The sequence below is a fragment of the Hyla sarda genome, chromosome 7 (assembly GCF_029499605.1).
Source record: "Hyla sarda isolate aHylSar1 chromosome 7, aHylSar1.hap1, whole genome shotgun sequence".
Taxonomy (NCBI): domain Eukaryota; kingdom Metazoa; phylum Chordata; class Amphibia; order Anura; family Hylidae; genus Hyla; species Hyla sarda.
In genome coordinates, this window is record NC_079195.1 from 218277854 (window position 1) to 218305280 (window position 27427).

At 43.9% G+C, this 27427-nt stretch overlaps 2 protein-coding genes across 5 annotated transcripts in view; one reads left to right on the plus strand and one right to left on the minus strand.

The window, feature by feature from the left end:
* Positions 1-4417: 4417 nt before the first annotated feature.
* FPGT (fucose-1-phosphate guanylyltransferase) lies at positions 4418-27340 on the minus strand. 3 transcript variants are annotated; one of them, XM_056532733.1, is made up of 4 exons: positions 27213-27340; positions 16200-16367; positions 8498-8590; positions 4418-7104 (listed from the first exon to the last, which is right to left on the minus strand). In XM_056532733.1, the coding sequence occupies exons 1-4, from the start codon at positions 27271-27273 to the stop codon at positions 5675-5677; spliced, it is 1752 nt and encodes a 583-aa protein (XP_056388708.1). In that variant the 5' UTR covers positions 27274-27340; the 3' UTR covers positions 4418-5674. The 3 variants fall into 3 exon arrangements, with proteins under 3 accessions (XP_056388708.1, XP_056388707.1, XP_056388709.1); XM_056532732.1 differs by lacking the exon at positions 27213-27340 and adding an exon at positions 19941-20074; XM_056532734.1 differs by lacking the exon at positions 27213-27340 and adding an exon at positions 16481-16568.
* Positions 7967-27427, plus strand: part of LRRIQ3 (leucine rich repeats and IQ motif containing 3) — a 75380-nt gene continuing 55919 nt past the window's right edge. Inside the window, exon 1 of one of the 2 annotated variants that reach the window (XM_056532730.1) lies at positions 7967-8337. The gene's annotated coding sequence lies outside the window, so the exon portion shown is untranslated. Of the gene's footprint in view, positions 8338-27291; positions 27426-27427 lie in introns of those variants that run through there. The other variant, XM_056532727.1, reaches the window with a different exon arrangement.

Consider the following 27427-nt stretch of genomic DNA (forward strand, 5'->3'; position numbering starts at 1 on the left):
TAATCTCCTATAGGGGCTGAATTTTTAGGGCAGTGCATGAAAGGGTACAGAGGGACTTAAAGTTCTAAAGCAGCTCGTAAGCCACAGGTTGTTTACCTCTAATCTGAAAATGGCTATCCTCATACCTTTATGTGGGCTATCACCATACAATGCACTTTAGTTACTTTCCATCTTACATAGTAAACACTCCCATGGAGCCGCGGGTTCATTACAGCAACAGAAAAGTAATCTAATTCATTATCACAGCCGGAAATGCCCGTCTACGTTTCTTACTCCGAGACATAATAGTAATTAATAGGAATTATCCTCAAATCCTTTACCTGCAGCTCCCTTCGAGGGTTCCTTCCCACAAAACATTATATACTAAAAGAATGTCTGCTATTGTAACTGTGTTTTTGTGCAGAAATCCACTCGTAGCTACGTGCAGGCTATTGTTCAGACAAGGTCACGATAAACAGCGTTAACCTCTTCATGCAACCCGCCGTACATTTACAGCTGAAACTCTGCTGCAATAGCTAGGATCAGAAGCAACTCCAAATCCGTCCACTTAACTCCTGATATGCCACGGACAATAGGGAGAGTGGCATCTAAGTGGTTACCAAAACACAGGGAAAACACATATAACCACTAAGTTGGTACTTAATATAATACAACGGTCTTCAAGGCTAGGAGAAAAATCTGAATAAAATATATAAATACACTGTAGAGTGGGAAAATGTCTCATTTATTGCTGCCAAGACTGAAGAATTTATAGAATATTCATAAAAATAAAATGAATTTAAAAAGTATTAAAGGGAATCTTTCAGCAGGTTGGGGCATCCTAACATAAGAATTCTTCTTTTGTGATCTTATCCACAATGTTTATTTTTAGTAGCATACAAAAAAAAAGTGTTGTCTCAGGTTTTTCCTGGGTTGCAGTGTGGCCCGAGACATTACATCTCTAGTAGAGATGAGCAAACTTACAGTAAATTCGATTCCTCACGAACTTCTCGGCTCGGCAGTTGATGACTTTTCCTGCGTAAATGAGTTCAGCCTTCAGGTGCTCCCGTGGGCTGGAAAAGGTGGATACAGTCCTAGGAAAGAGTCTCCTAGGACTGTATCCACCTTTTCCAGCCCACGGGAGCACCTGAAAGCTGAACTCATTTACGCAGGAAAAGTCATCAACTGCCGAGCCGAGAAGTTTGTGACGAATCGAATTTACTGTAAGTTCGCTCATCTCTAATCTCTAGTAAAGAGATGATAGGGAGTCTGTCTGCTTCAGTGGGTGGAGCGACCACTGTGTGGGAGGGAGATCATTCTCCACAAGGCTGCAGGGAATTGTCCCAGGTGTGCTTCAATGGGTGGGGTGGCTGATATGTGGGAGGGAGAAAGATGACCTCACACTTAAAAATAAAAAAAAAGGATCCTGGGACTTGTAGTTGAAAGGAAGGGAACTCCAACAGGAAATAGCTACTTCACAAAAAGAAAGCAGCAGCGTTATGGTAATCCCACAACACAGTTATTTAGCCCCAAGACAAACACGGATCCTTCATAAGCATGTCCAATACTGTCTGGCAGGCAATTACTAAAATCACCTTATGGTGGAGAACCCCTTTAATTACTGCAGGACCTATGAGGCAATGGGGATGAAAAACCTGATATGTCTAAAGAGGACCAGAGGTCATTTTTAAAATTGCTATGCACCGATATGTATAGGATCCTTTTGGGGGGGGGGGGGGGGCTAGTCATAAACCTTTTTCACGTTGTGTCAACCTGCCCCCATGTTCCGGAGTTGGGGCGTGCAGAATTATGACGTGCTGGAGGTATGGGTGGGCTTATCAGGTCGGGCCGTGAATAACTAACTTCTCCCACCTGGGATGAATTATTTTATCCCCCCCCCCCCCCCCCCCCCAGTTTTTTTCTATTATCCTATAAATTTGTGAAAACACATTTTTCCATATTACTTGTTTTTAATGCTACTTTGATTTGTTTCATTTCCATTATTTGAATCCAAGTATTTTAACAGTTTTATTCGATATTTCATTCAGATTTTGTAACTAGCCTTGAGGACCATTATAATTATTTGTGATTATTTTGTATAAACTCGATGTCAATGTTGTCCTTGGTCAGATTTAAAAACCCAGGATCCCAACAATACAGATACTTGTCAGCCTTTCAATCCATTCTGTTCAGCTGCATATGGCGCTAGTGAATGGGAAAGAACTGTTTCTGAATGCAACCTATGGACAAGAGGGGTGCAGTTTTTTGGGGACAGCAGCAATGCATTTTTAAAAACCGTCTTTAAAGTGGACCTGTCAGAAGGCTTTCAGGGTAGAAAGTAAAGGTATGAAGGGCATTTCACCCTGAATCTTTACATACACTCATGAGTACTGTTTTTACCAATATTTACAAGTGAGGTGTTTTATGAAAATGTTATAGTCTTCAGGCTGTGTTCACACACTGCATTTTTTACATGTCTTCACCACGGTTCGGAGGTGTTTTAGCTTTGATTTTTCAAAATCAATGTAAAAATGTTTTTACAGGGACTTGGACAGTCGCGGTAAATAGCACCCTTTATGCGACAAATTTGGTGGAAATCATGGCAAAAACGTAGAGATAGCAGCAGTATACAGATAGAGCTGGAGAGAAAGTATATAACTACTATATATCCTGATCCTACAGAGATAACCGCAGTATACAGAAAGTGCTGGAGGGGAGGTGTATAACTACTATATATCCTAACCTCATAGATAGCAGCAGCAGTATACAGATAAAGCTGGAGGAGAGGTGTAGAACTACTATATATCCTGATTAGAGATGAGCGAACTTACAGTAAATTCGATTCGTCACGAACTTCTCGGCTCGGCAGTTGATGACTTTTCCTGCATAAATGAGTTCAGCTTTCAGGTGCTCCGGTGGGCTGGAAAAGGTGGATACAGTCCTAGGAAAGAGTCTCCTAGGAATGTATCCACCTTTTGCAGCCCACGGGAGCACCTGAAAGCTGAACTCATTTATGCAGGATAAGTCATCAACTGCCGAGCCGAGAAGTTCATGACGAATCGAATTTACTGTAAATTCGCTCATCTCTAATCCTGATCCCATAAAGATAGCAGCAGTATACAGATAAAGCTGGAGTGGAGGGGTATAACTACTATATATCATCTGCCTCATGTCTTTTATTTAGGAGCGGACAGGGGTATCTGTTATTACCCGGGGCAACCGAGACTTTGCCATAGATGAGGTGGCAGACACCTGGCCTATACCTGCCCTCATGTCAAATGTTCTATGTGTGGAGATTTGGGGCACACGAGACACTTGTACAGGTCAGGTTATTTGTAATCTATGTTCTGAGTGTGGCCATACTTTCCAGTAATGTCCCTATGCACAACATAACCTGAATGATGACGGTCTATTGGGTGAGCCTGAAGAACAAGTATCCTGGGATCTGCCTGTAACATCAGATATACAAGGGGAGCGCAGAATCCACTCTAAATGTGCAGCGAAAATCAAGTGACCATCAGGAGGTGAATCTGCAAGAAGAAGTGTCAGCGAGTCCTCTAAGAAGACATCTGAGGTACCTGCAGAGGCCTCATATGGGCATCAGGACCCAAATACCAGCAAAGCCATGGAGTGTGATGTGGAGGAGGAGCCATGGAGTGTGATGTGGAGGAGGAGCCATGGAGTGTGATGTGGAGGAGGCGCCATGGAGTGTGATGTGGAGGAGGAGCCATGGAGTGTGATGTGGAGGAGGCGCCATGGAGTGTGATGTGGGAGGAGGCGCCATGGAGTGTGATGTGGGAGGAGGCGCCATGGAGTGTGATGTGGAGGAGGCGCCATGGAGTGTGATGTGGAGGAGGAGCCATGGAGTGTGATGTGGAGGAGGAGCCATGGAGTGTGATGTGGAGGAGGAGCCATGGAGTGTGATGTGGAGGAGGCGCCATGGAGTGTGATGTGGAGGAGGCGCCATGGAGTGTGATGTGGAGGAGGCGCCATGGAGTGTGATGTGGAGGAGGAGCCATGGAGTGTGATGTGGAGGAGGAGCCATGGAGTGTGATGTGGAGGAGGAGCCATGGAGTGTGATGTGGAGGAGGAGCCATGGAGTGTGATGTGGAGGAGGAGCCATGGAGTGTGATGTGGAGGAGGAGCCATGGAGTGTGATGTGGAGGAGGCGCCATGGAGTGTGATGTGGAGGAGGAGCCATGGAGTGTGATGTGGAGGAGGCGCCATGGAGTGTGATGTGGAGGAGGCGCCATGGAGTGTGATGTGGAGGAGGCGCCATGGAGTGTGATGTGGAGGAGGAGCCATGGAGTGTGATGTGGAGGAGGCGCCATGGAGTGTAATGTGGAGGAGGCGCCATGGAGTGTGATGTGGAGGAGGAGCCATGGAGTGTGATGTGGAGGAGGAGCCATGGAGTGTGATGTGGAGGAGGAGCCATGGAGTGTGATGTGGAGGAGGCGCCATGGAGTGTGATGTGGAGGAGGAGCCATGGAGTGTGATGTGGAGGAGGAGCCATGGAGTGTGATGTGGAGGAGGAGCCATGGAGTGTGATGTGGAGGAGGAGCCATGGAGTGTGATGTGGAGGACGGATTTCAGGTGGTAAAGAGGAAAAATACTTCTTTTGAGTTTGAGTTCAGCAAACATGTAAAGTCCCAGGCGTCATCTGCTGTAGAGATCTCACCAGGGAGGTTCAGTGTCTTGGGAGAAGATGGCGACGAAATGTGTCCCCCAAGTGTCCAGGAGGAGGAGGAGAAAGACATTGAGGTGCCTGTGTCCTCTAAGAGATGGGGGGCCAAAGGACAAAAGAAAGTGAGGTGACCTGAAGTAATAATAAGAGTACATTGTATGCCATCAATGCCGTGTGTGTCTATCATCTATGGGGGGCGCTGCTGTCATACCATGAATACAGAGGAGATGTCTGTAAATACCGTGGTCAGGAACGTCATGAATTCTCTAAAGACTATATATGAGAAAGATAAGAGTGTGAACTCTGATAATGAATTCTGGAGAAATATTCATGTATCAGCTTTTGTTCATTAAGACATTTTTCTTTTGTTGTCTTTTTTCTTAATTTATTTTGTTTGTAAATAGTTTGTAAATTTTATGAAGATTATTTTCAAATAAAAGATTGTATAACTACTATATATCCTGATTCCATAAAGACAGCAGCAGTATACAGACAGAGCTGGAGGGGAGGTGTATAACTACTATATATCCTAACCTCATAGAGATAGCAGCAGCAGTATACAGCTAAAGCTGGAGGGGAGGTGTATAACTACTATATATCCTGATCCCATAAAGATAGCAGCAATATACAAATAGAGCTGGAGTGGAGGGGTATAACTACTATATATCCTGATCCCATAGAGATAGCAGCAGCAGTATACAGATAGAGCTGGAGGGGAGGTGTATAACTACAATATCTTCTGATCCCATAGAGATAGCAGCAGTATACAGATACAGCTGGAGGGGAGGGGTCTGTGAGCTGTCAGGTGAGTTTGATAGGTAATTATATAATCCTGTAGTTCACAGAAAGTCAGCTGACTGGTGATCACATGACCAAGTTACAGTAATGAAACACATGGATGCAGTTGTGCTAGAAAATAAATATATAGCTGTATGACTAGTTTTGGTCATTGTGCGTGATACTGGCAAAAAAAAAAAAAAAACCTGGAGTGCTTATTTTAATAAGATTCCCTTATTTTTGTTGACTCTGATGATTTTTGATTTCTTCATAAAGGCTTTGTCTGAATCTCAACATTTCATTAATGTTTTTATGTGACAACATTTCCTCGATGGAAACCCCTCTGGCATCACCAAGACTCACCGCCGACTCGCTGTTCATCGCCTTCAGCATCTCCACCGAGGCCCAAACAGATTCTTGTAATGATGCAAAACACGGGAAAATACGGGCGTTCCATAAACTCAAAGCCTTACTGTCGCCAGAGAAAAGCTCTACAGAAGCTCGGATGCCCCAGAGCTCCAGACACTGAACAAGGCTTGTTCCAAATATCTGAAGAGAGTTCAGCTCAGACAAGGAACTTACGCTTTTCTTTAAGTTATCCTCAATCCCAAACAAGATTGTTGCATACATTACTCGGCCATCAATCATCAGACTTAATGAACTCAGGAAAGATTTGTCTGGGATGACACATCTAATGCTTATGTATGAGCCGCTGATAACACAGGATCCCCCCACGGACACATCAGGGCCCAGCTTGGAATATTCAATGACTGTGTGAGGTGAAACTTTGCATTTTGCATCTAATAGGCTTTGAATGGCACAGGCCTTTTGACTGAAATATTCATCTTGATCCGGAACGACGCTAAAAACTTTCGACTGTAATCCGAGTTCTGCCTGGAGGGAAGTATCAGAAGTGAAATGATACAAGTATTCTTGTAAAGTTCCGATGTGATAGAATTTGGAGTTGTTTAAGACGATGACGGTAAATTCTGTTCCTCGGAGGAGAAAGTAGATATTTCTTCTCACTTCCCCGAGCTGAGACTCCACTTTCGAGACGTTGGCCGTGTTTTCCGTGTAGTCCAAAGTCGCATCGGGTCCCAGGGCTTGCAAAAAATCCCCGTAGGCGTCGATTTCACAGGTGATATTCCCTAATTCTTCATAGAACCCTAGTAACACCTTCACAGTACTGTGATCCATGTAGAATAGACTGTCTGTGTAGACGACTTCAGATGTGGTGGAGACGCCCAACTGGGTTCTCGAAAGACCAGGTCTCTTTGGGTTAAGAGTAACAGCCCCTTTCTCGTACATTTTGCCAATGCTGGGCTTGTGAAGGTAACACCGGCACATTCTATTTTGTAAATCTTCATATTCAGAGGCCGAATTCTCCAATACGAACACCCCGTGCGTGGTTCCTATTTCCAGCGTCGATGGGTGAGCTAGAGCCGTGATGCCCGGTCTGTCGAATGTGACTGCCGAACCGCCGCTACTGTAGAGCTCTATGTCGTCGGCGCACGTTACCAATACGCCGGGATTCATATTGACAGGGAAGTCGATGTATATGGCCAGCTTCAGGTCTAGCATTTGGTACACAGGATCACCGAAAGGTAAAGCTGTAAAAATCTTGCCCAGCGCGCTTGCGTTCGGCAATCGTTGACTGTAACCGCCTAGAGTGAGAAAAATAGGAAAATAAAATCATATGCAGGTGAAGACGTAATATATAGTCAAATATGGCGAATACATTGGTGCCATGAGCAGAACCACAGAAGAGTTGGATTATCAAACAGGCGTAGTGGAAGTTGGAACTTGATTGGATTTAGTGACGTAGGTCCTTATAATAGAATAATAATCTGCTGTTGCAGGCTTGAGCAGGTAATACCGATGTCCGATTCCCTTTCGTTTAGGACTAGTTCACACGGGCATATTTGATTGTGAACTTGCAGTGTGTTTCCCGCTGCGAGTTTGAATGGGACAGGCTCTGGCCCGCCCCATTCAAACTCGCAGACGGAAACACGCAACGACTTCCCAATCAAATCCACCCGTGTGAACGAGCCCTAAACGAAAGGGAATCGGACATCGGTATTACCTGCACAAGCCTGTTGGTACAGGCTTGAAAAGTTTTCAACTCAACTGGTGCCAGAAAGTTATACAGATTTGTATATTACTTCTATATTAAAATCTTAATCCTTCCAGCACTTAGCTGCTGTATGCTCCAGAGGAAGTTGTGTAGTTCTTTCCAGTCTGACCACAGTGCTCTCTGCTGACACCTCTGTCTGTGTCAGGAACTGTCCAAAGTAGGAGAGGTTTGCTACGGAGATTGGTTTCAACTCTGGACAGTTCCTGACATGGACAGAGGTGGCAGCAGAGAGCATACAGAAAAAGCTGGGGGGGGGGGGGGGGGGGGGGGGGACATAACTACTATATATATATCCTGATCCTATAGCGGAAGTATACAGATAGAGCTGGAGGGGAGGGGTCTGGGAGCTAGTAAGAGGAATCTTAAGTTGATTATGTCAGCCTGTAGTTCACAAGAAGTCAGCTGACCCAGGACTGGCCCCTTCCCGTGACACATTTAGCACTGTGATTTTCGGTGGGTCTGGCTGGTGAACACATGACCCAGTTACAGTAATGAACAAATGCACCTGTGCTGGAATGAAACAGATGGCGCTGTAGGACTAGTGATGGTGAGTGTGCATGATATGGGCCAAAAAACAATAACCTCAGTAAATCCTTTGTTCTATTTGTGCTGCAGGTACAGATGTATGTTGTAGAACAATTCCTCGTAATTGGCCAATCCTGGACGTGCAGCACTTAGCAGACGGTGACCCCAGCAGACAAACACTACTTGACACTGGGAAAGATGTCTGGTTAATCGAAAATCACTGCGAGGCCCATTCAGTGTAAGTGCATTGATTATCATTCATTAGTTAAAACAAGATCATTGGAGATTATCTATCGACTATGAAGAAAACACCACCTATACCGGGGGCGGCAAATTATTTCTTGTATAATGAGAAAAATATAATAGAATTGCTGGAACTGAGAGACAAACAAACATACCGGCGTGGATCAGGATCACCTTATAGGAATCCAATGCACTGGGATACAGCTGCTGCAGGCAGTGCAGAGCGTACAGTGTCGACCCGCCATTTCCTTTGTAGTTACGGAAACAAAATGCGAAAAAAATAAATAAAATAGAAAATAATGAAGATATTAGAAAATTTCAAGAGTAGACGGCAAACCCAGGTAAATGCATCAATGAAGAGAATAAAGAAAAAAGGGGCAGTAATATCGGAAAATAACACTATTTATTATTCTTACCGTTTACAAGGGACACAAAAGATAAAAAAAAATTTAAAAAATACATAAATACATATACAAAACTGTTAGGCTGGGTTCAGGACCTCATACTACAGAATTTTCAAGAGGAATTCCACTTTAAAGGGGTACTCCACTGCTCGACGCTTGGAACAAACTGTTCCAAAGCTGGAGCCGACAGCTCGTGACTTAATAGCCCTGCCCACTCATGACGTCACGCCCCCTCAATGCAAGTCTATGGGAGGGGGCGTGACGGCTGTCACGCCCCCTCCCATAGACTTGGATTGAGGGGGTGGGGCTTGACATCATGAGGGGGTGGGGCTATGACATCACGAGCTCCCGGCACTGGCTCCAGTGTTCGGAACAGTTTGTTCTAAGACGCTGAGCAGCGGAGCACCCCTTTAAAATTCCGCTCAAAGATTCTGCTGCAGCACAATCCAATTCATGTCCATGGGATTCCGCTGCACGCAGCACACGATAGAATTTCAGCAGTGGAGCTTTCCGGAAATTCATCTGCCTAAAGAACTAACTTGATCATTTTTTGGGTCTATTCACACGGCAGAATTTCTGCACAACCGCACAAATTCCCCTTCCGCATTGATTTGGGTGGTTTCTGGCTTGTGTGGAATTGGTGTGGAACTTCAGAAGTGTGAATGGGAATGCGGAATTCCATAGAAGTTTATTGGGCTTTAATTTGAGGTGGAATCCAAAATTCTGCTGTGTGAATAGACCCTTACTGTCCCCTCATATTCCCCATGCGTCTGTTATTACCGTCCCCCCATCTGCCTTACTGTGTATCAGTTATTAATGTCCCCTCATATTCCCCATGTGTCAGTTATTACCATCCCCCCATCTGCCCCACTGTGTATCAGTTATTAATGTCCCCTCATCTTCCCCAGTGCGAGTCAGTTATTAGTGGGGTTCTCCACGATAAGGTGATTTTACTACTTACCTGTCAGACAGTAATGGACATGCTTAGGAAGGATTCGGGTTTGTCTTGGAGCTAAATGGCTGTGTTGTGAGTCCATCATAATGCTGTTGCTTTCTATTTCTGTTGGCGTTCCCTCCCAACAACTACAAGTCCCAGGACCCCTTGTTTGTAAGAGTGAGTTCCCTTTTCACCCTCCCACACATCAGCCACCCCACCCATTGCAGCACAACTGAGCTCCCTTCCATGCGTGCTGTGCTTGAAACTACAATTCCCTGCAACCCTCTGGAGAATGATCTCCCTCCCACCCAGCGGTCTCTCCACCCATTAAAGCAGACAGGCTCCCTTTCAACCCCTGACTTAGGATGTAATGTCCCGGGGCGCACAGCAAACTGGAAAAAGCTTGAGATAACACTCATTTTCTTTGGTGCTAAAAATAAACATTGGGGCAAAGATCACAGAAGAATTGTGAGACCATCCACTAAACACAGGTACAGACACTATATTATGAACTGCACTAACTTTACAGCCCCTGTAGCATAATCAAATAAATAAAAAATCCTGGAAGTTATTAAAGGGGTACTCCGGTGAAATACTTTTTTTTTTTTAATGAACTGATGCCAGAAGTTAAACAGATTTGTAAATTACTTCCATTAAAAAATCTTTACCCTTCCTGTACTTTTTAGCAGTTGTATGCTACAGAGGAAATTCTGTTCTTTTTGAATTTCTTTTTTGTCTTATCCACAGTGCTCTCTGCTGACACCTGATGTCCGTATCAGGAGCTGTCCAGAGCAGGAGAAAATCCCCATAGCAAACCTATGCTGCTCTGGACAGTTCCTGTTACCGGCATCAGGTGTCAGCAGAGAGCACTATGGACAAGACAAAAAAGTAATTGAAAAAAGAACAGAATTTCCTCGGTAGCATACAGCTGCTAAAAAGTACAGGAAGGGTAAAGATTTTTTAATAGAAGTCATTTACACATCTGTTTAACTTTCTGGCACCAGTTGACAGACCTAAAAATAAAAAAATGTTTTCCACCTGAGTACCCCTTTAATGTCCCCTCATCTCCCAACTGTGTGCCAGTTAATAATGTCCCCTCATGTGTGTCAGTTATTAATGTCCCCTCATCTCCCCATGTGTGTCAGTTATTAATGTCCCCTCATCTCCCAACTGTGTGCCAGTTAATAATGTCCCCTCATCTACTCATGTGTCAGTTATTAACCCCTTCAGGACGGAGCCCATTTTGGCCTTAAGGACCGGAGCGTTTTTTGCACATCTGACCACTGTCACTTTAAACATTTATAACTCTGGAATGCTTTTAGTTATCATTCTGATTCAGAGATTGTTTTTTCGTGACATATTCTTCTTTAACATAGTGGTAAATTTTTGTCGATACTTGCATCCTTTCTTGGTGAAAAATCCGTAAATTTGATGAAAAATTTGAAAATTTTGCATTTTTCTAACTTTGAAGCTCTCTGCCTGTAAGGAAAATGGATATTACGAATACATTTTTTTTTGGTTCACATATACAATATGTCTACTTTATGTTTGCATCATAAAATTGATGAGTTTTTACTTTTGGAAGACATCAAAGGGCTTCAACGGTCAGCAGCAATTTTCCGATTTTTCACAAAATTTTCAAACTCAGTATTTTTCAGGGACCAGTTCAGGTTTGAAGTGGATTTGAAGGGTCTTCATATTAGAAATACCCCATAAATGACCCCATTATAAAAACTACACCCCCCAAAGTATTCAAAATGACATTCAGTAAGTGTTTTAACCCTTTAGGTGTTTCACACGAATAGCAGCAAAGTGAAGGAGAAAATTCACAATCTTCATTTTTTACACTTACATGTTCTTGTAGACCCAATTTTTTTATTTTTACAAGGGGTAAAAGGACAAAATTTTTACTTGTATTTGTAGCCCAATTTCTCTTGAGTAAGGACATACCTCATATGTCTATGTAAAGTGTTTTCGGCGGGCGCAGTAGAGGGCTCAGAAGCGAAGGAGCGACAAGGGGATTTTGGAGAGTACGTTTTTCTGAAATGGTTTTTGGGGGGCATGTCACCTTTAGGAAGCCCTTATGGTGCCAGAACAGCAAAAAAAAAAAAAACACATGGCATACCATTTTGGAAACTAGACCCCTCTGGGAATGTAACATGGGATAAAGTGAACCTTAATACCCCACAGGTGTTTCACGACTTTTGCAAATGTAAAAAAAATAAATATATTTTTACCTAAAATGCTTGTTTTCCCAAAAATTTTTTATTTTTAAAAAGGGTAATAGCAGAAAATACCCCTAAAAATTTGAAGCCCAATTTCTCCTGATTCAGAAAACACCCCATACGGGGGTGAAAAGTGCTCTGCTGGCGCACTACAGGTCTCGGAAGAGAAGGAGTCACATTTGGCTTTTTGAAAGCAAATTTTGCTCTGTGGGCATGCCGCATTTAGGAAGCCCCTATGGTGCCAGGACAGCAAAAAAAAAAAACCCACATGGCATATCATTTTGGAAACTAGACCCCTCGGGGAACGTAACAAGGGGTTAAGTGAACCTTTATACCCCACAGGTGTTTCACGACTTTTGCATATGTAAAAAAAAAATTTTTTTTTTACCTAAAATGGTTGTTTTCCCAAAAATTTTACATTTTTAAAAAGGGTAAAAGCAGAAAATACCCCCCAAAATTTGTAACACAATTTCTCCCGAGTACGGCGATACCCCATATGTGACCCTTAACTGTTGCCTTGAAATACGACAGGGCTCCAAAGTGAGAGCGCCATGCGCATTTGAGGCCTATATTAGGGACTGCATAGGGGTGGACATAGGGGTATTCTAAGCCAGTGATTCCCAAACAGGGTGCCTCCAGCTGTTGCAAAACTCCCAGCATGCCTGGACAGTCAACGGCTGTCCGACAATACTGGGAGTTGTTTTGCAACAGCTGGAGGCTCCCTTCTGGAAACAGTGGCGTACCAGACGTTTTTCATTTTTATTGGGGAGGGGGGCTGTGTAGGGGTATGTGTACATGTACTGTTTTTTACTTTTTATTTTATTTTTTTGTGGTAGTGTAGTGTAGTGTAGTGTTTTTAGGGTACAGTCGCACGGGCGGGGGTTCACAGTAGTTTCTCGCTGGCAGTTTGAGCTGCAGCAGAAAGTTTGCGGCAGCTCAAACTTGCAGCCAGATACCTACTGTAATCCTCCGCCCATGTGAGTGTACCCTGTACGTTCACATTTGGGGGGGGGGGGGGGGGGGGGGGGACATCCAGCTGTTGCATAACTACAACTCCCAGCATGCCCGTTGGCTGTCCGTGACTGCTGAGAGTTGTAGTTTTGCAACAACTGTAGGCACACTGGTTATGTATCACTGAGTTTGTGACCTAACTCAGTGTTTCACAACCAGTGTGCCTCCAGCTGTTGCAAAACTACAACTCCCAGCACGTACGGTGCATGGTGTACGGTGACTGCTGAGAGTTGTAGTTTGCAACAGCTGGAGGCACACCGGTCGTGAAACACTGAGTTAGGTAAAAAAAAACTCTGAGTTTCACAACCAGTATGCCTTCAGCTGTTGCAAAACTACAACTCTCAGCAGTCACCGACAACCAACGGGCATGCTGGGAGTTGTAGTTATGCAACCAGCAGATGCACCACTACAACTCCCAGCATGCACTTTAGCTGTTTGTGCAAGCTGGGAGTTGTAGTTATACAACAGCTGAAGGTACACTTTTCCATAGAAAAAATGTGCCTCCAGCTGTTGCAAAACCATAAGTCCCAGCATGCCCATAAGGGAATGCTGGGAGCTGTGGTGGTCTGCCTCCTGCTGTTGCATAACTACAGCTCCCAGCATGCCCTTTTTGCATGCTGGGAGCTGTTGCTAAGCAACAGCAGGAGGCTGTCACTCACCTCCAACGATCCACGCCGGAGAGTCAGTCCCTCGTCGTCACCGCCGCCGCCGCTGCTCCTGGGGCCCCGATCCCAACATTGACGCCGGGGATCGGGGTCCCCAGCCCCCGGGGTGCACGTCCCGCACCCGCTCACGTTCTCCGGAAGAGGGGCGGAGCGGGTGCGGGAGTGACACCCGCAGCAGGCGGCCGACGAATCAGGGCGATCGTGAGGTGGCACCAGTGCCACCTCACCCCTGCAGGCTCTGGCTGTTCGGGGCCGTCAGAGACAGCCCCGAACAGCCAGTAATTCCAGGTCACTGGAGACCCGATTGACCCGGAATCGCCGCAGATCGCTGGACTGAATTGTCCACCGATCTGCGGCGATCGCCGACATGGGGGGGCATAATGACCCCCCTGGGCGATATGCCGGGATGCCTGCTGAACGATTTCAGCAGGCATCCGGCTCCGGTCCCCAACCGGCTAGCGGTGGGGGCCGGAATTCCCACGGGCGTACGGATACGCCCTCGGTCCTTAAGGACTCGGGATGCAGGGCGTATCCATACGCCCTATGTCCTGAAGAGGTTAATGTCCCCTCATCTCCCAACTGTGTGCAAGTTAATAATGTCCCCTCATCTCCCCATGTGTGTCAGTTATTAATGTCCCCTCATCTCCCCTTTCTGGAACAGAAATAATGCAGAATTGGCACTTACTTTGTGCAGAATTTGAAGCCTAGAATTATAGTTTCATTGACTTAAAGGGGTACTCCAGTTATGAAAAATGTATCCCCTATCAAGTAAGTGTCTGATTGCGGAAGTGGGGATTGCGGAAGTGGGGTGGGGGACGACTTTTAGAACCCCCTGCAATCTCCAGAACAGAGCCCGACTCTCCCTGCTGCGTGCTAAGACCCTCACCCTCCGAGTCGGAATTCTAGTTGCAAAACTACAACTCCCAGCATGCCCGGACAGCCGTTGGCTGTCCGGGCATGCTGGGAGTTGTAGTTTTGCAACAGTCGAAGACACACTGGTTGGGAAACCCCGCTTTTCCCTGTGGATCGGGGATACACTTTTCATAACCGGTGTGCCCCATTAATGGGATTTTACTTGCAGATTCCACCACTCATCTGGCGAAATCCGGATCCACGACCCGTGGGAATTACGTTGCGTTCACAAAGTAGCGGAAAACCTATTGAGGGCAAGACTTTGGATTTAACATGGATTAAACCTTGATTTTCTGTAGTGTGAATCGGCCTTATCTGGGCAAAACAATCTGTAGTCACAACTGAATCTGCATTGGTGTTAATCAGGGTCTTAGAAAAGCTGTGTGACTAGTCATTCTAGATATATAGGGGAGTTCGCAGACTTAGAATTCAGATGTGAACAGAGCCTTAGGCTGCGTTCACACGGCTGTCTAGACCTCGTTCCGTTTTTTCTCCCGTCAAAATTAAAAACGGACTTTAAAAAAAAAAAAAAAAACGGACAATAACGGATGCAAACGGATGTTATCCATTTGGATCCATTTTTGTTCAGTTAATAAACCAAAAATACATTTTTTTTTTTGTTCTGAGCATGCTTATAAGTAGAGATGAGCGAACTTACAGTAAATTCGATTCGTCACGAACTTCTCGGCTCGGCAGTTGATGACTTATCCTGCATAAATTAGTTCAGCTTTCAGGTGCTCCCGTGGGCTGGAAAAGGTGGATACAGTCCTAGGAGACTCTTTCCTAGGACTGTATCCACCTTTTCCAGCCCACCGGAGCACCGGAAAGCTGAACTAATTTATGCAGGAAAGGTCAGCAACCGCCGAGCCGAGAAGTTCGTGACGAATCGAATTTACTGTAAGTTCGCTCATCTCTACTTATAAGTAAAAACGGATCAAAAAACGGATTGAAAAAACTGATGCAAACGGATGACATTAAAGGCTCATCCGTTTTCCATAGACTTCTGTTGTGAAACTTACTGTATCCGTTTTTTTCTTCAGTTTTTTGGACGGAAGAAAAAATACTGTATGTGCCGTTTTTTCTGCCGTCAAAAAAAAAAAAAAAACGGAAATGAGTGCAGACGGGTACAAACGGATTGTAAAAAAAAATCCCATTGACATGAATGTGATTTTTTTTTTTTTTAAACCGTTTTGAATCAGTTTACAGCCGGCAAAAAAGGAAACAAAACGGGGATAATAAAAAAAAGAAGACAGACGGCCGTGTGAACGCATCCTTACAAGTAGATTGAACGACCGATAATCCGGCACGCATCAGCTTCTGATAATACAGACTACAGGGACATTGCTGTATCCTTACACAGACACTCAGGCAAGAGGCGCCGTTTCTCTTTGCAGTGTGAACTGCGCCCAGAATACGCAGCAGCACCTGATGTGTCTGAGATGTGGTGACAGATCATTAAGTGACAGCACCCGGTGGGCGCGCGCAGCAGTTATTTGGGAAGTCAAGTGTTGTGGAGAGAAGATTAGAGGGGACGTCGCTTTGTTTCTCTAACAATGACGCTCAGGAATGGCCGGATATTTATAGTCTCAGATCAGACGTTAATTGGCAACCCCGCGTTCTCGGCGGCAGACACAAAGCCGCAGATGGCGTCTCGGCTCCGGGGGCTGGAGACGACCAATTACACAGATAGCTGAAGAGCTCACCTATTTTGGGTCCCGGCGTATCAGAGAAAACGTGATAACGAACTCCGAGAGGAAGCTCGCGCCGCGCCACTTTATCAGCTATCTGCTGGTCATAAGCCCGCTCCTGTTGTTTGTCGGCCGCGGTAATGACAACCACGTCCCAGAATTCCCCAGCCGGCGCTTCTTTACCTGTACGGAGGTATAAGAGCAGTGAATCAGACAGAAGCAGAACACAAAACAGTCAATAAACGTAATAAACTAAAAACACACAAAACCGGACACAATTTACCACAGCAACTTACACATTTACTTCTAGTATACCAGAGGAAATTAAAGGGAACTGTGCCATTAAAGGGGTACTCCGGTGGAAAAAAAATTTGTAAAATCAACTGTTGCCAAAAGAATTGTACAGATTTGTAAATTACTTCTATTTAAAAATCTTAATCCTTCCATTACTTATCAGCTGCTTTATGCTCCAAAGGAAGTTCTTTTCTTTCTGAATTTCCTTTCAGTCTGACCACAGTGCTCTCTGCTGACACCTCTGTCCATGTCAGGAAATGTCCAGAGTAGGAGTAAATCCCCATAGCAAAGCTATCCTGCTCTGGACAGTTCCTGACATGGACAGAGGTGTCAGCAGAGAGCACTGTGGTCAGACTGGAAAGAACTACACAACTTCCTCTGGAGCATACAGCAGCTGATAAGTACTGAAAGAATTAAGATTAAGATATCTAGAAGTAATTCACAAATCGGTTTAACTTTCTGGCACCAGTTGATTAGAATTTTAATTTCCCCCACTGGTGTACCCCTTTAAAGGTAACAGGGCATATGTGTCTCATCACTGGGCCCCACGAGATCTCAAGAAAAGGGTCCCAAAATTAGACCCTGTGGCAGGCACTTATGTCCTGTCCACAGAATAGGGGATAAACATTAGGTCCTATTCACATTAAGGCCCATATTTATCTGCCTTAAAGCGAAACTGTCTGGTGTTGCCCATAGCAACCAATCACAGTTCAGCTTTCATTTTACTACTGCTCATTAATATAGGAAAGCTGAGCTGTAATTGGTTGCTATGGGCAACACCAGACAGTTTCACTTTCAGGCAGATTGGTAAATGTGTCCTATGTATTTCACAAGCGGAATTCAATGGGATTCTGCCGTGCCATTCACACTACAGACTTCCAGATCCCAGATTCTGCCGAAAGAATGAACATGGGTCTTGGAACGTGGCGATTTTTTTTTATTTAAATAAAGTTTTTCTTATTGTGCCATACTAGTTAATCTAAAAAAAAAAAAAAAAAGAAAATACATTTCAAAACAGCGCCACTCCGGTCATCAGGTTGTGCGTGGTATTGCAGTTCAGTTCCACTGAAGTGAACGGAGCCAAGTTGTCATACCACAAACAACCCAAGAAGAGGTGTGGCGCTGTTTTCAGAAGAAATCATATGTGTTTTTCTAATTCTAAACACCTTAATCTGCTCATCTCTAGTTGCAAAGACAAGCAATGTCCCAGCTCGTCCCAATTCCTGAATGGCAAATCAGTCTACATCAGTCTAATACTGCCACAACAGATTCCGTTCTCGTATCATTTCGTAGTTGGGAAGAGCAGCTGTTCAGGACTCTGGGAAAGTTGAGTGGCAAACACTGTAGGAGTCAGTCATACTCCAACTAGTGTGCCTCAAAATATTGTCCGGGCATGCTGGGAGTTGTAGTTTTGCAACAGCTGGAGGTACATTGGTTGGGAAACACTGCTCCAGCCGTTCACCCAGCTTTCTCAGAAACAGAATTAGCGCAGAACTTAAAAGGGGTTATCCAGGTAAAAACTTTTTTTTTAATATATATATATATATATATATATATATATATATATATATATATATATATATCAACTGGCTCCAGAAAGTTAAACAGATTTGTATATTACTTCTATTAAAAAATCTTAATGCTTTCAGTACTTATGAGCTGCTGAAGATGAGTTGTTCTTTTCTAAGTGCTCTCTGATGACACCTGTCTCGGGAACTGTCCAGAGTAGAAGCAAATCCCCATAGCAAACCTCTTCTACTCTGTGCAGTTCCCGAGACAAGCAGAGATGTCAGCAGAGAGCACTGTTACCAGATAGAAAAGAACAACTCAACTTCAAAAGCTGATAATTATTGGAAGGATTAATATTTTTTTAATAGAAGTAATTTACAAATCTGTTTAACTTTCTGGAGCCAGTTAATATATATATATATATATATATATATATATATATATATAAAAACTAAATTTTTTTCCTGGAATACCCCTTTAATATCGCCATCAAGCTCCCTCCTATTTGTCGCCCGTTCACTTCCTATTTGCATGCCAACGTTTAGTGTCAGGATGAATTCTGACACAATAAACCCGACTCCCGGGGGAACCTGCAGGAGGCGCCGCAACTTAAAAAAATTATTAAAAATTTAAAAATTTAAAAAAAAAAAGGTGGAAGGAAACAGATTCATTAAAACTTGTGATTGTCGGGCTCCTCCGCTGCCGGGGTCTGATCCTGTCATCAAATCCTCAAAATCTGAACCTTTTATAATGCTCGGACGTGGCCGACACCGGATATTTAAATGTATGCAAATGAGGCTTAATGACTGACAATAAAGAAGACGTGGCGGGCATGGGGGGTTGGCATGCAGAGCACGGTGCTATTACGCTGGCACATAACCAGTCACCCAACAGCACGGTGTTAACCCCTTCACTGCCACGCAGAGGACGCTCTTCTCTTCAGTCCAGGATCCGCAACCCACCTGTCCTGGCGTTACACCCCCCCCGCACTTTGTGTCGCTGTTTAGCCTATTGGCTGACATACGTGTCTGTCATCGGACTCAATGGGAGGCTGTGCCTTTGACTGTCCAGGCATGCTGGGAGTTATAGTTTTTGCAACAGCTGGAGGCAGGGTAATTAGGAACATTGCCCTAGGGGGTTAATGCACAGGGCCGAAGGCTGTCCGGGCATGCTGGGAGTTTTAGTTTTTGCAACAGCTGGAGGCAGGGTAATTAGAAACATTGCCCTAGGGGGTTAATGCACAGGGCCGAAGGCTGTCCGGGCATGCTGGGAATTGTAGTTTTGCAACAGCTGGAAGCTCCCTGGTTGGAATTAACTTATATAGATTGCTTTAACCACCTGGAAGGTAAATGGCGCCGGCAGCAGCTTACCCCACCTCTCCCTATGGCAGTAAACATGAACGCTCTGCTGGTCCGAGCGTGCATGATCATGTAGAAGAGATGTCTGTCTATAAACTCCATACAATACAAGGTACACACACACTATGACAACACTTCCTGGTCCAGACCTAAGGGTGTGATCTCCTCCCCCAGGTTAAAGTTGAATTTTTTACATGCGCTTTTCATATAAAAGTAGAAATTTTGGAACAAACCTCGAGTTTGTGTCATTTTGCACTTTTGAGCCAGGTTATAATATATAGGAGGGCTTAGGCACTGGTGACATGGCGGATTTACTGTAATTTGCGTCATGTTCAGGAGCTCTGCTTGCTGTCAGGGAATAGAACAGGGTTGTGGCTCCAGCTGTTGCAAAACTACAATTCCCAGCATGCCCGGACAGCCAAAAGGCTGTCCGGGCATGCTGGGAGTTGTAGTTTTGCAACAGCTGGAGGCTCCCTGGTTGGGAAACACTGGAATAGAGACATTTTATATCCATTATAATTATTATACATGTGCTCTGTATCATGCACTACAACTCCCAGCAGTGTCACACTACAATGTCATACAGTGTCTGTACCTCTGAGGGCGCTGTACCGTGCCAGCCTACGCCGGGTCTCCCCCTGTAGACTGTCCGCCCCCGGGTCACCCATCCTGCCGATAGCACAACACACAGGTGACACAGGTTACCAGCGCCGCAACCTCTGACCCCTGACCCCTGACGTCACATTCTCCACGTCGGCTTCGCAGCGGCCATAGTTGTTAAGGGTAAACGTTCTACTCGGGGAGAGCGGCGTGCGTGTGACGTCACACAGTAGGCGGGGTTGTAGTATATAAGATAGGTGGGGGCGGGTCTTGTATGTATAATGGAGGATATGAAGTGCTCACTGTTCTTATAATATTCGATATATTAGATGCTATGACATAACATTGTGTTGGTGTTGAGAGCGTCATATCACCGTGCCAGCCTCACATTATACTGTGCCAACCTCATATACCTCTATATAACACTGTACCAGTCTCATATACCTCTATATAACACCGTGCCAGCCTCACATTATACTGTGCCAACCTCATATACCTCTATATAACACTGTACCAGTCTCATATACCTCTATATAACACTGTGCCAGCCTCATATACCCCTAAAAACATCGTGCCAGCCTCACATAACACTGTGCCAACCTCATATACCTCTATATAACACTGCCAGACTCATATACCTCTATATAACACTGCCAGACTCATATATCTCTATATAACACTGCCAGACTCATATATCTCTATATAACACTGTGCCAACCTCATATACCTCTATATAACACTGCCAGACTCATATATCTCTATATAACACTGCCAGACTCATATATCTCTATATAACACTGTGCCAGCCTCACATAATACTGTGCCAACCTCATATACCTCTATATAACACTGTGCCAACCTCATATACCTCTATATAACACTGTGCCAACCTCATATACCTCCATATAACACTGTTCCAACCTCATATATCTCTATATAACACTGTGCCAGCCTCACATAATACTGTGCCAACCTCATATACCTCTATATAACACTGCCAGACTCATATATCTCTATATAACACTGCCAGACTCATATATCTCTATATAACACTGTGCCAGCCTCACATAATACTGTGCCAACCTCATATACCTCTATATAACACTGCCAGACTCATATATCTCTATATAACACTGCCAGACTCATATATCTCTATATAACACTGTGCCAACCTCATATACCTCTATATAACACTGCCAACCTCATATACCTCTATATAACACTGCCAGACTCATATACCTCTATATAACACTGCCAGCCTCATATATCTCTATATAACACTGCCAGACTCATATATCTCTATATAACACTGTGCCAACCTCATATACCTCTATATAACACTGCCAACCTCATATACCTCTATATAACACTGCCAGACTCATATATCTCTATATAACACTGCCAGACTCATATATCTCTATATAACACTGCCAGACTCATATATCTCTATATAACACTGTGCCAACCTCATATACCTCTATATAACACTGCCAACCTCATATACCTCTATATAACACTGCCAGACTCATATATCTCTATATAACACTGCCAGACTCATATATCTCTATATAACACTGCCAGACTCATATATCTCTATATAACACTGTGCCAGCCTCACATAATACTGTGCCAACCTCATATACCTCTATATAACACTGCCAGACTCATATATCTCTATATAACACTGCCAGACTCATATATCTCTATATAACACTGTGCCAACCTCATATACCTCTATATAACATTGCCAACCTCATATACCTCTATATAACACTGCCAGACTCATATATCTCTATATAACACTGCCAGACTCATATACCTCTATATAACACTGCCAGACTCATATATCTCTATATAACACTGCCAGACTCATATATCTCTATATAACACTGCCAGCCTCATATATCTCTATATAACATTGTGCCAACCTCATATAACTATATAACACTGTGCCAGACTCATATATCTCTATATAACACTGTACCAGCCTCATATACCCCTATATAACACTGTACCAGCCTCATGTACCCCTATATAACACTGTACCAGACTCATATATCTCTATATAACACTGCCAGACTCATATACCCCTAAAAACATCGTGCCAGCCTCACATAACACTGTGCCAACCTCATATACCTCTATATAACACTGCCAGACTCATATCTCTATATAACACTGCCAGACTCATATATCTCTATATAACACTGTGCCAACCTCATATACCTCTATATAACACTGCCAGACTCATATATCTATATATAACACTGTGCCAGCCTCACATAATACTGTGCCAACCTCATATACCTCTCTATAACACTGTGCCAGACTCATATATCTCTATATAACACTTCCAGCCACATATTCCCCTATATAACACTGTGCCAACCTCATATATCTCTATATAACACTGTGCCAACCTCATATATCTCTATATAACACTGTGCCAACCTCATATATCTCTATATAACACTTCCAGCCACATATTCCCCTATATAACACTGTGCCAACCTCATATATCTCTACATAACACTGTGCCAACCTCATATATCTCTATATAACACTGTCAGCGTCATATATCTTGATATAACTTTGCCAACCTCATATATCTTGATATAACTTTGCCAACCTCATATTCCCCTATATAACACTGCCAGCCTCATATATCTGTATATAACACTGCCAACCTAATTTATCTCTATATAACACTGTCAACCTCATATATCTCTATATAACACTGCCAGCCTCATATTTCTGTATAACACTGCGCCTGCCTCAAAAACCCATATAAAACACTGTGCCAGCCTCCTATGATGCTGTGCCAACCTTATATGCCCCATATAACACTGTGCCAGCCAGATATACCTCTACATAACATCCTGCTAGATTCATATAAACCTGTGCCAGCTGGATATACCCCTATATAACACTGTACCAGCCTCATGTACCTCTATATAACACTGTACCAGCCTCATATACCTCTATATAACACTGTACCAGCCTCATATACCTCTATATAACACTGTACCAGCCTCATGTACCCCTATATAACACTGTACCAGCCTCATATACCCCTATATAACACTGTACCAGCCTCATGTACCCCTATATAGCACTGTACCAGCCTCATATACCCCTATATACCACTGTACCAGCCTCATGTACCCCTATATAACACTGTACCCGCCTCATGTACCCCTATATAACACTGTACCAGCCTCATGTACCTCTATATAACACTGTACCAGCCTCATGTACCCCTATATAACACTGTACCAGCCTCATGTACCCCTATATAACACTGTACCAGCCTCATGTACCCCTATATAACACTGTACCAGCCTCATGTACCCCTATATAACACTGTACCAGCCTCATATACCTCTATATAACACTGTACCAGCCTCATGTACCCCTATATAACACTGTACCAGCCTCATGTACCCCTATACAACACTGTACCAGCCTCATGTACCCCTGTATAACACTGTACCAGCCTCATGTACCCCTATATAACACTGTACCAGCCTCATGTACCCCTATATAACACTGTACCAGCCTCATATACCCCTATATAACACTGTACCAGCCTCATGTACCCCTATATAACACTGTACCAGCCTTATACTCCCATATATATATATATATATATATATATATATATATATATTCATTCACTAGGCTAGCCTCATTTACCCCTATATAACACTGTACCAGCCTCATGTACCCCTATATAACACTGTACCAGCCTCATATACCCCTATATAACACTGTACCAGCCTCATATACCCCTATATACCACTGTACCAGCCTCATGTACCCCTATATAACACTGTACCAGCCTCATGTACCCCTATATAACACTGTACCAGCCTCATGTACCCCTATATAACACTGTACCAGCCACATGTACCCCTATATAACACTGTACCAGCCTCATGTACCCCTATATAACACTGTACCAGCCTCATGTACCCCTATATAACACTGTACCAGCCACATGTACCCCTATATAACACTGTACCAGCCTCATGTACCCCTATATAGCACTGTACCAGCCTCATATACCCCTATATACCACTGTACCAGCCTCATGTACCCCTATATAACACTGTACCAGCCTCATGTACCCCTATATAACACTGTACCAGCCTCATGTACCCCTATATAACACTGTACCAGCCTCATGTACCCCTATATAACACTGTACCAGCCTCATGTACCCCTATACAACACTGTACCAGCCTCATGTACCCCTATATAACACTGTACCAGCCTCATGTACCCCTATATAACACTGTACCAGCCTCATGTACCCCTATATAACACTGTACCAGCCTTATACTCCCATATATATATATATATATATATATATATATATATATATATATTCATTCACTAGGCTAGCCTCATTTACCCCTATATAACACTGTACCAGCCTCATGTACCCCTATATAACACTGTACCAGCCTCATATACCCCTATATAGCACTGTACCAGCCTCATATACCCCTATATACCACTGTACCAGCCTCATGTACCCCTATATAACACTGTACTAGCCTCATGTACCCCTATATAACACTGTACCAGCCTCATGTACCCCTATATAACACTGTACCAGCCTCATGTACCCCTATATAACACTGTAGCAGCCTCATGTACCCCTATATAACACTGTACCAGCCTCATGTACCCCTATATAACACTGTACCAGCCACATGTACCCCTATATAACAGTGTACCAGCCTCATATACCCCTATATAACACTGTGCCAGCCTCATATACCCCTATATAACACTGTACCAGCCTCATATACCTCTATATAACACTGTACCAGCCTCATGTACCCCTATATAACACTGTACCAGCCTCATATACCCCTATATACCACTGTACCAGCCTCATGTACCCCTATATAACACTGTACCCGCCTCATGTACCCCTATATAACACTGTACCAGCCTCATGTACCTCTATATAACACTGTACCAGCCTCATGTACCCCTATATAACACTGTACCAGCCTCATGTACCCCTATATAACACTGTACCAGCCTCATGTACCCCTATATAACACTGTACCAGCCTCATGTACCCCTATATAACACTTTACCAGCCTCATATACCTCTATATAACACTGTACCAGCCTCATGTACCCCTGTATAACACTGTACCAGCCTCATGTACCCCTATACAACACTGTACCAGCCTCATGTACCCCTATATAACACTGTACCAGCCTCATGTACCCCTATATAACACTGTACCAGCCTCATGTACCCCTATATAACACTGTACCAGCCTCATGTACCCCTATATAACACTGTACCAGCCTTATACTCCCATATATATATATATATATATATATATATATATATATATATATATATTCATTCACTAGGCTAGCCTCATTTACCCCTATATAACACTGTACCAGCCTCATGTACCCCTATATAACACTGTACCAGCCTCATATACCCCTATATAACACTGTACCAGCCTCATATACCCCTATATACCACTGTACCAGCCTCATGTACCCCTATATAACACTGTACCAGCCTCATGTACCCCTATATAACACTGTACCAGCCTCATGTACCCCTATATAACACTGTACCAGCCTCATGTACCCCTATATAACACTGTAGCAGCCTCATGTACCCCTATATAACACTGTACCAGCCTCATGTACCCCTATATAACACTGTACCAGCCACATGTACCCCTATATAACACTGTACCAGCCTCATATACCCCTATATAACACTGTGCCAGCCTCATATACCCCTATATAACACTGTACCAGCCTCATATACCTCTATATAACACTGTACCAGCCTCATGTACCCCTATATAACACTGTACCAGCCTCATGTACCCCTATATAACACTGTACCAGCCTCATATACCTCTATATAACACTGTACCAGCCTCATGCCTTTATATAGCATTACACCAGCCGAATGTGCCCCTATATAACACTGTACCAGCCTCATTAACCCCTATATAACACTGTACCAGCCTCATATACCCCTATATAACACTGTACCAGCCTCATGTACCATTATATAACACTGTACCAGCCTCATATACCCCTATATAACACTGTAGCAGCCTCATGTACCCCTATATAACACTGTACCAGCCTCATGTACCCCTATATAACACTGTACCAGCCACATGTACCCCTATATAACACTGTACCAGCCTCATATACCCCTATATAACACTGTGCCAGCCTCATATACCCCTATATAACACTGTACCAGCCTCATATACCTCTATATAACACTGTACCAGCCTCATGTACCCCTATATAACACTGTACCAGCCTCATGTACCCCTATATAACACTGTACCAGCCTCATATACCTCTATATAACACTGTACCAGCCTCATGCCTTTATATAGCATTACACCAGCCGAATGTGCCCCTATATAACACTGTACCAGCCTCATGTACCCCTATATAACACTGTACCAGCCTCATATACCCCTATATAACACTGTACCAGCCTCATGTACCCCTATATAACACTGTACTAGCCTCATGTACCCCTATATAACACTGTACCAGCCTCATATACCCCTATATAACACTGTACCAGCCTCATGTACCCCTATATAACACTGTACCAGCCTCATATACCTCTATATAACACTGTACCAGCCTCATGTACCCCTATATAACACTGTACCAGCCTCATATACCCCTATATAACACTGTACCAGCCTCATGTACCATTATATAACACTGTACCAGCCTCATATACCTCTATATAACACTGTACCAGCCTCACGTACCCCTATATAACACTGTACTAGCCTCATTTACCCCTATATAACACTGTACCAGCCTCATGTACCTCTATACAACACTGTACCAGCCTCATGTACCCCTATATAACACTGTACCAGCCTCATATACCTCTATATAACACTGTACCAGCCTCATATACCTCTATATAACACTGTACCAGCCTCATATACCTCTATATAACACTGTACCAGCCTCATATACCCCTATATAACACTGTACCAGCCTCATATACCCCTATATAACACTGTACCAGCCTCATATACCTCTATATAACACTGTACCAGCCTCATATACCCCTATATAACACTGTAGCAGCCTCATATACCTCTATATAACACTGTAGCAGCCTCATGCCTTTATATAGCATTACACCAGCCGAATGTGCCCCAGTTTTAACAGTGTGGCGGTCTTATATACCACTATATAACATTGTGCCAACCTAACACTGTGTTCCCCAACCTGTGGCACTCTGGCTGTTGGGAAACTACAACTTCCAGCATGCCCAGCAGTCAGCAGTTAACCATTCATGTTCTGCAGCCTGACAATGGGGAGGCGTGTCGGTCCTGGTGGCTCTGTTGTGGTTGCCATGGCAGCAGAATGTAACACTTGGTGTATCTCAGCTTCCCCGTGCGAGACAAGCGGCAGATCACAGGT

Excerpts from the sequence above, each read along its gene's own strand:
- FPGT (XM_056532732.1), bottom strand. The coding sequence starts at position 20,013 with ATGGGTGACCCGGGGGCGGACAGTCTACAGGGGGAGACCCGGCGTAGG. Across the intron at positions 16,368-19,940 it reads ACGGTACAGCGCCCTCAGAG|GTAAAGAAGCGCCGGCTGGG; the intron begins GTACAGACACTG and ends ACCTCCGTACAG. Across the intron at positions 8,591-16,199 it reads TACGCCGGGACCCAAAATAG|GAAATGGCGGGTCGACACTG; the intron begins GTGAGCTCTTCA and ends GTAACTACAAAG.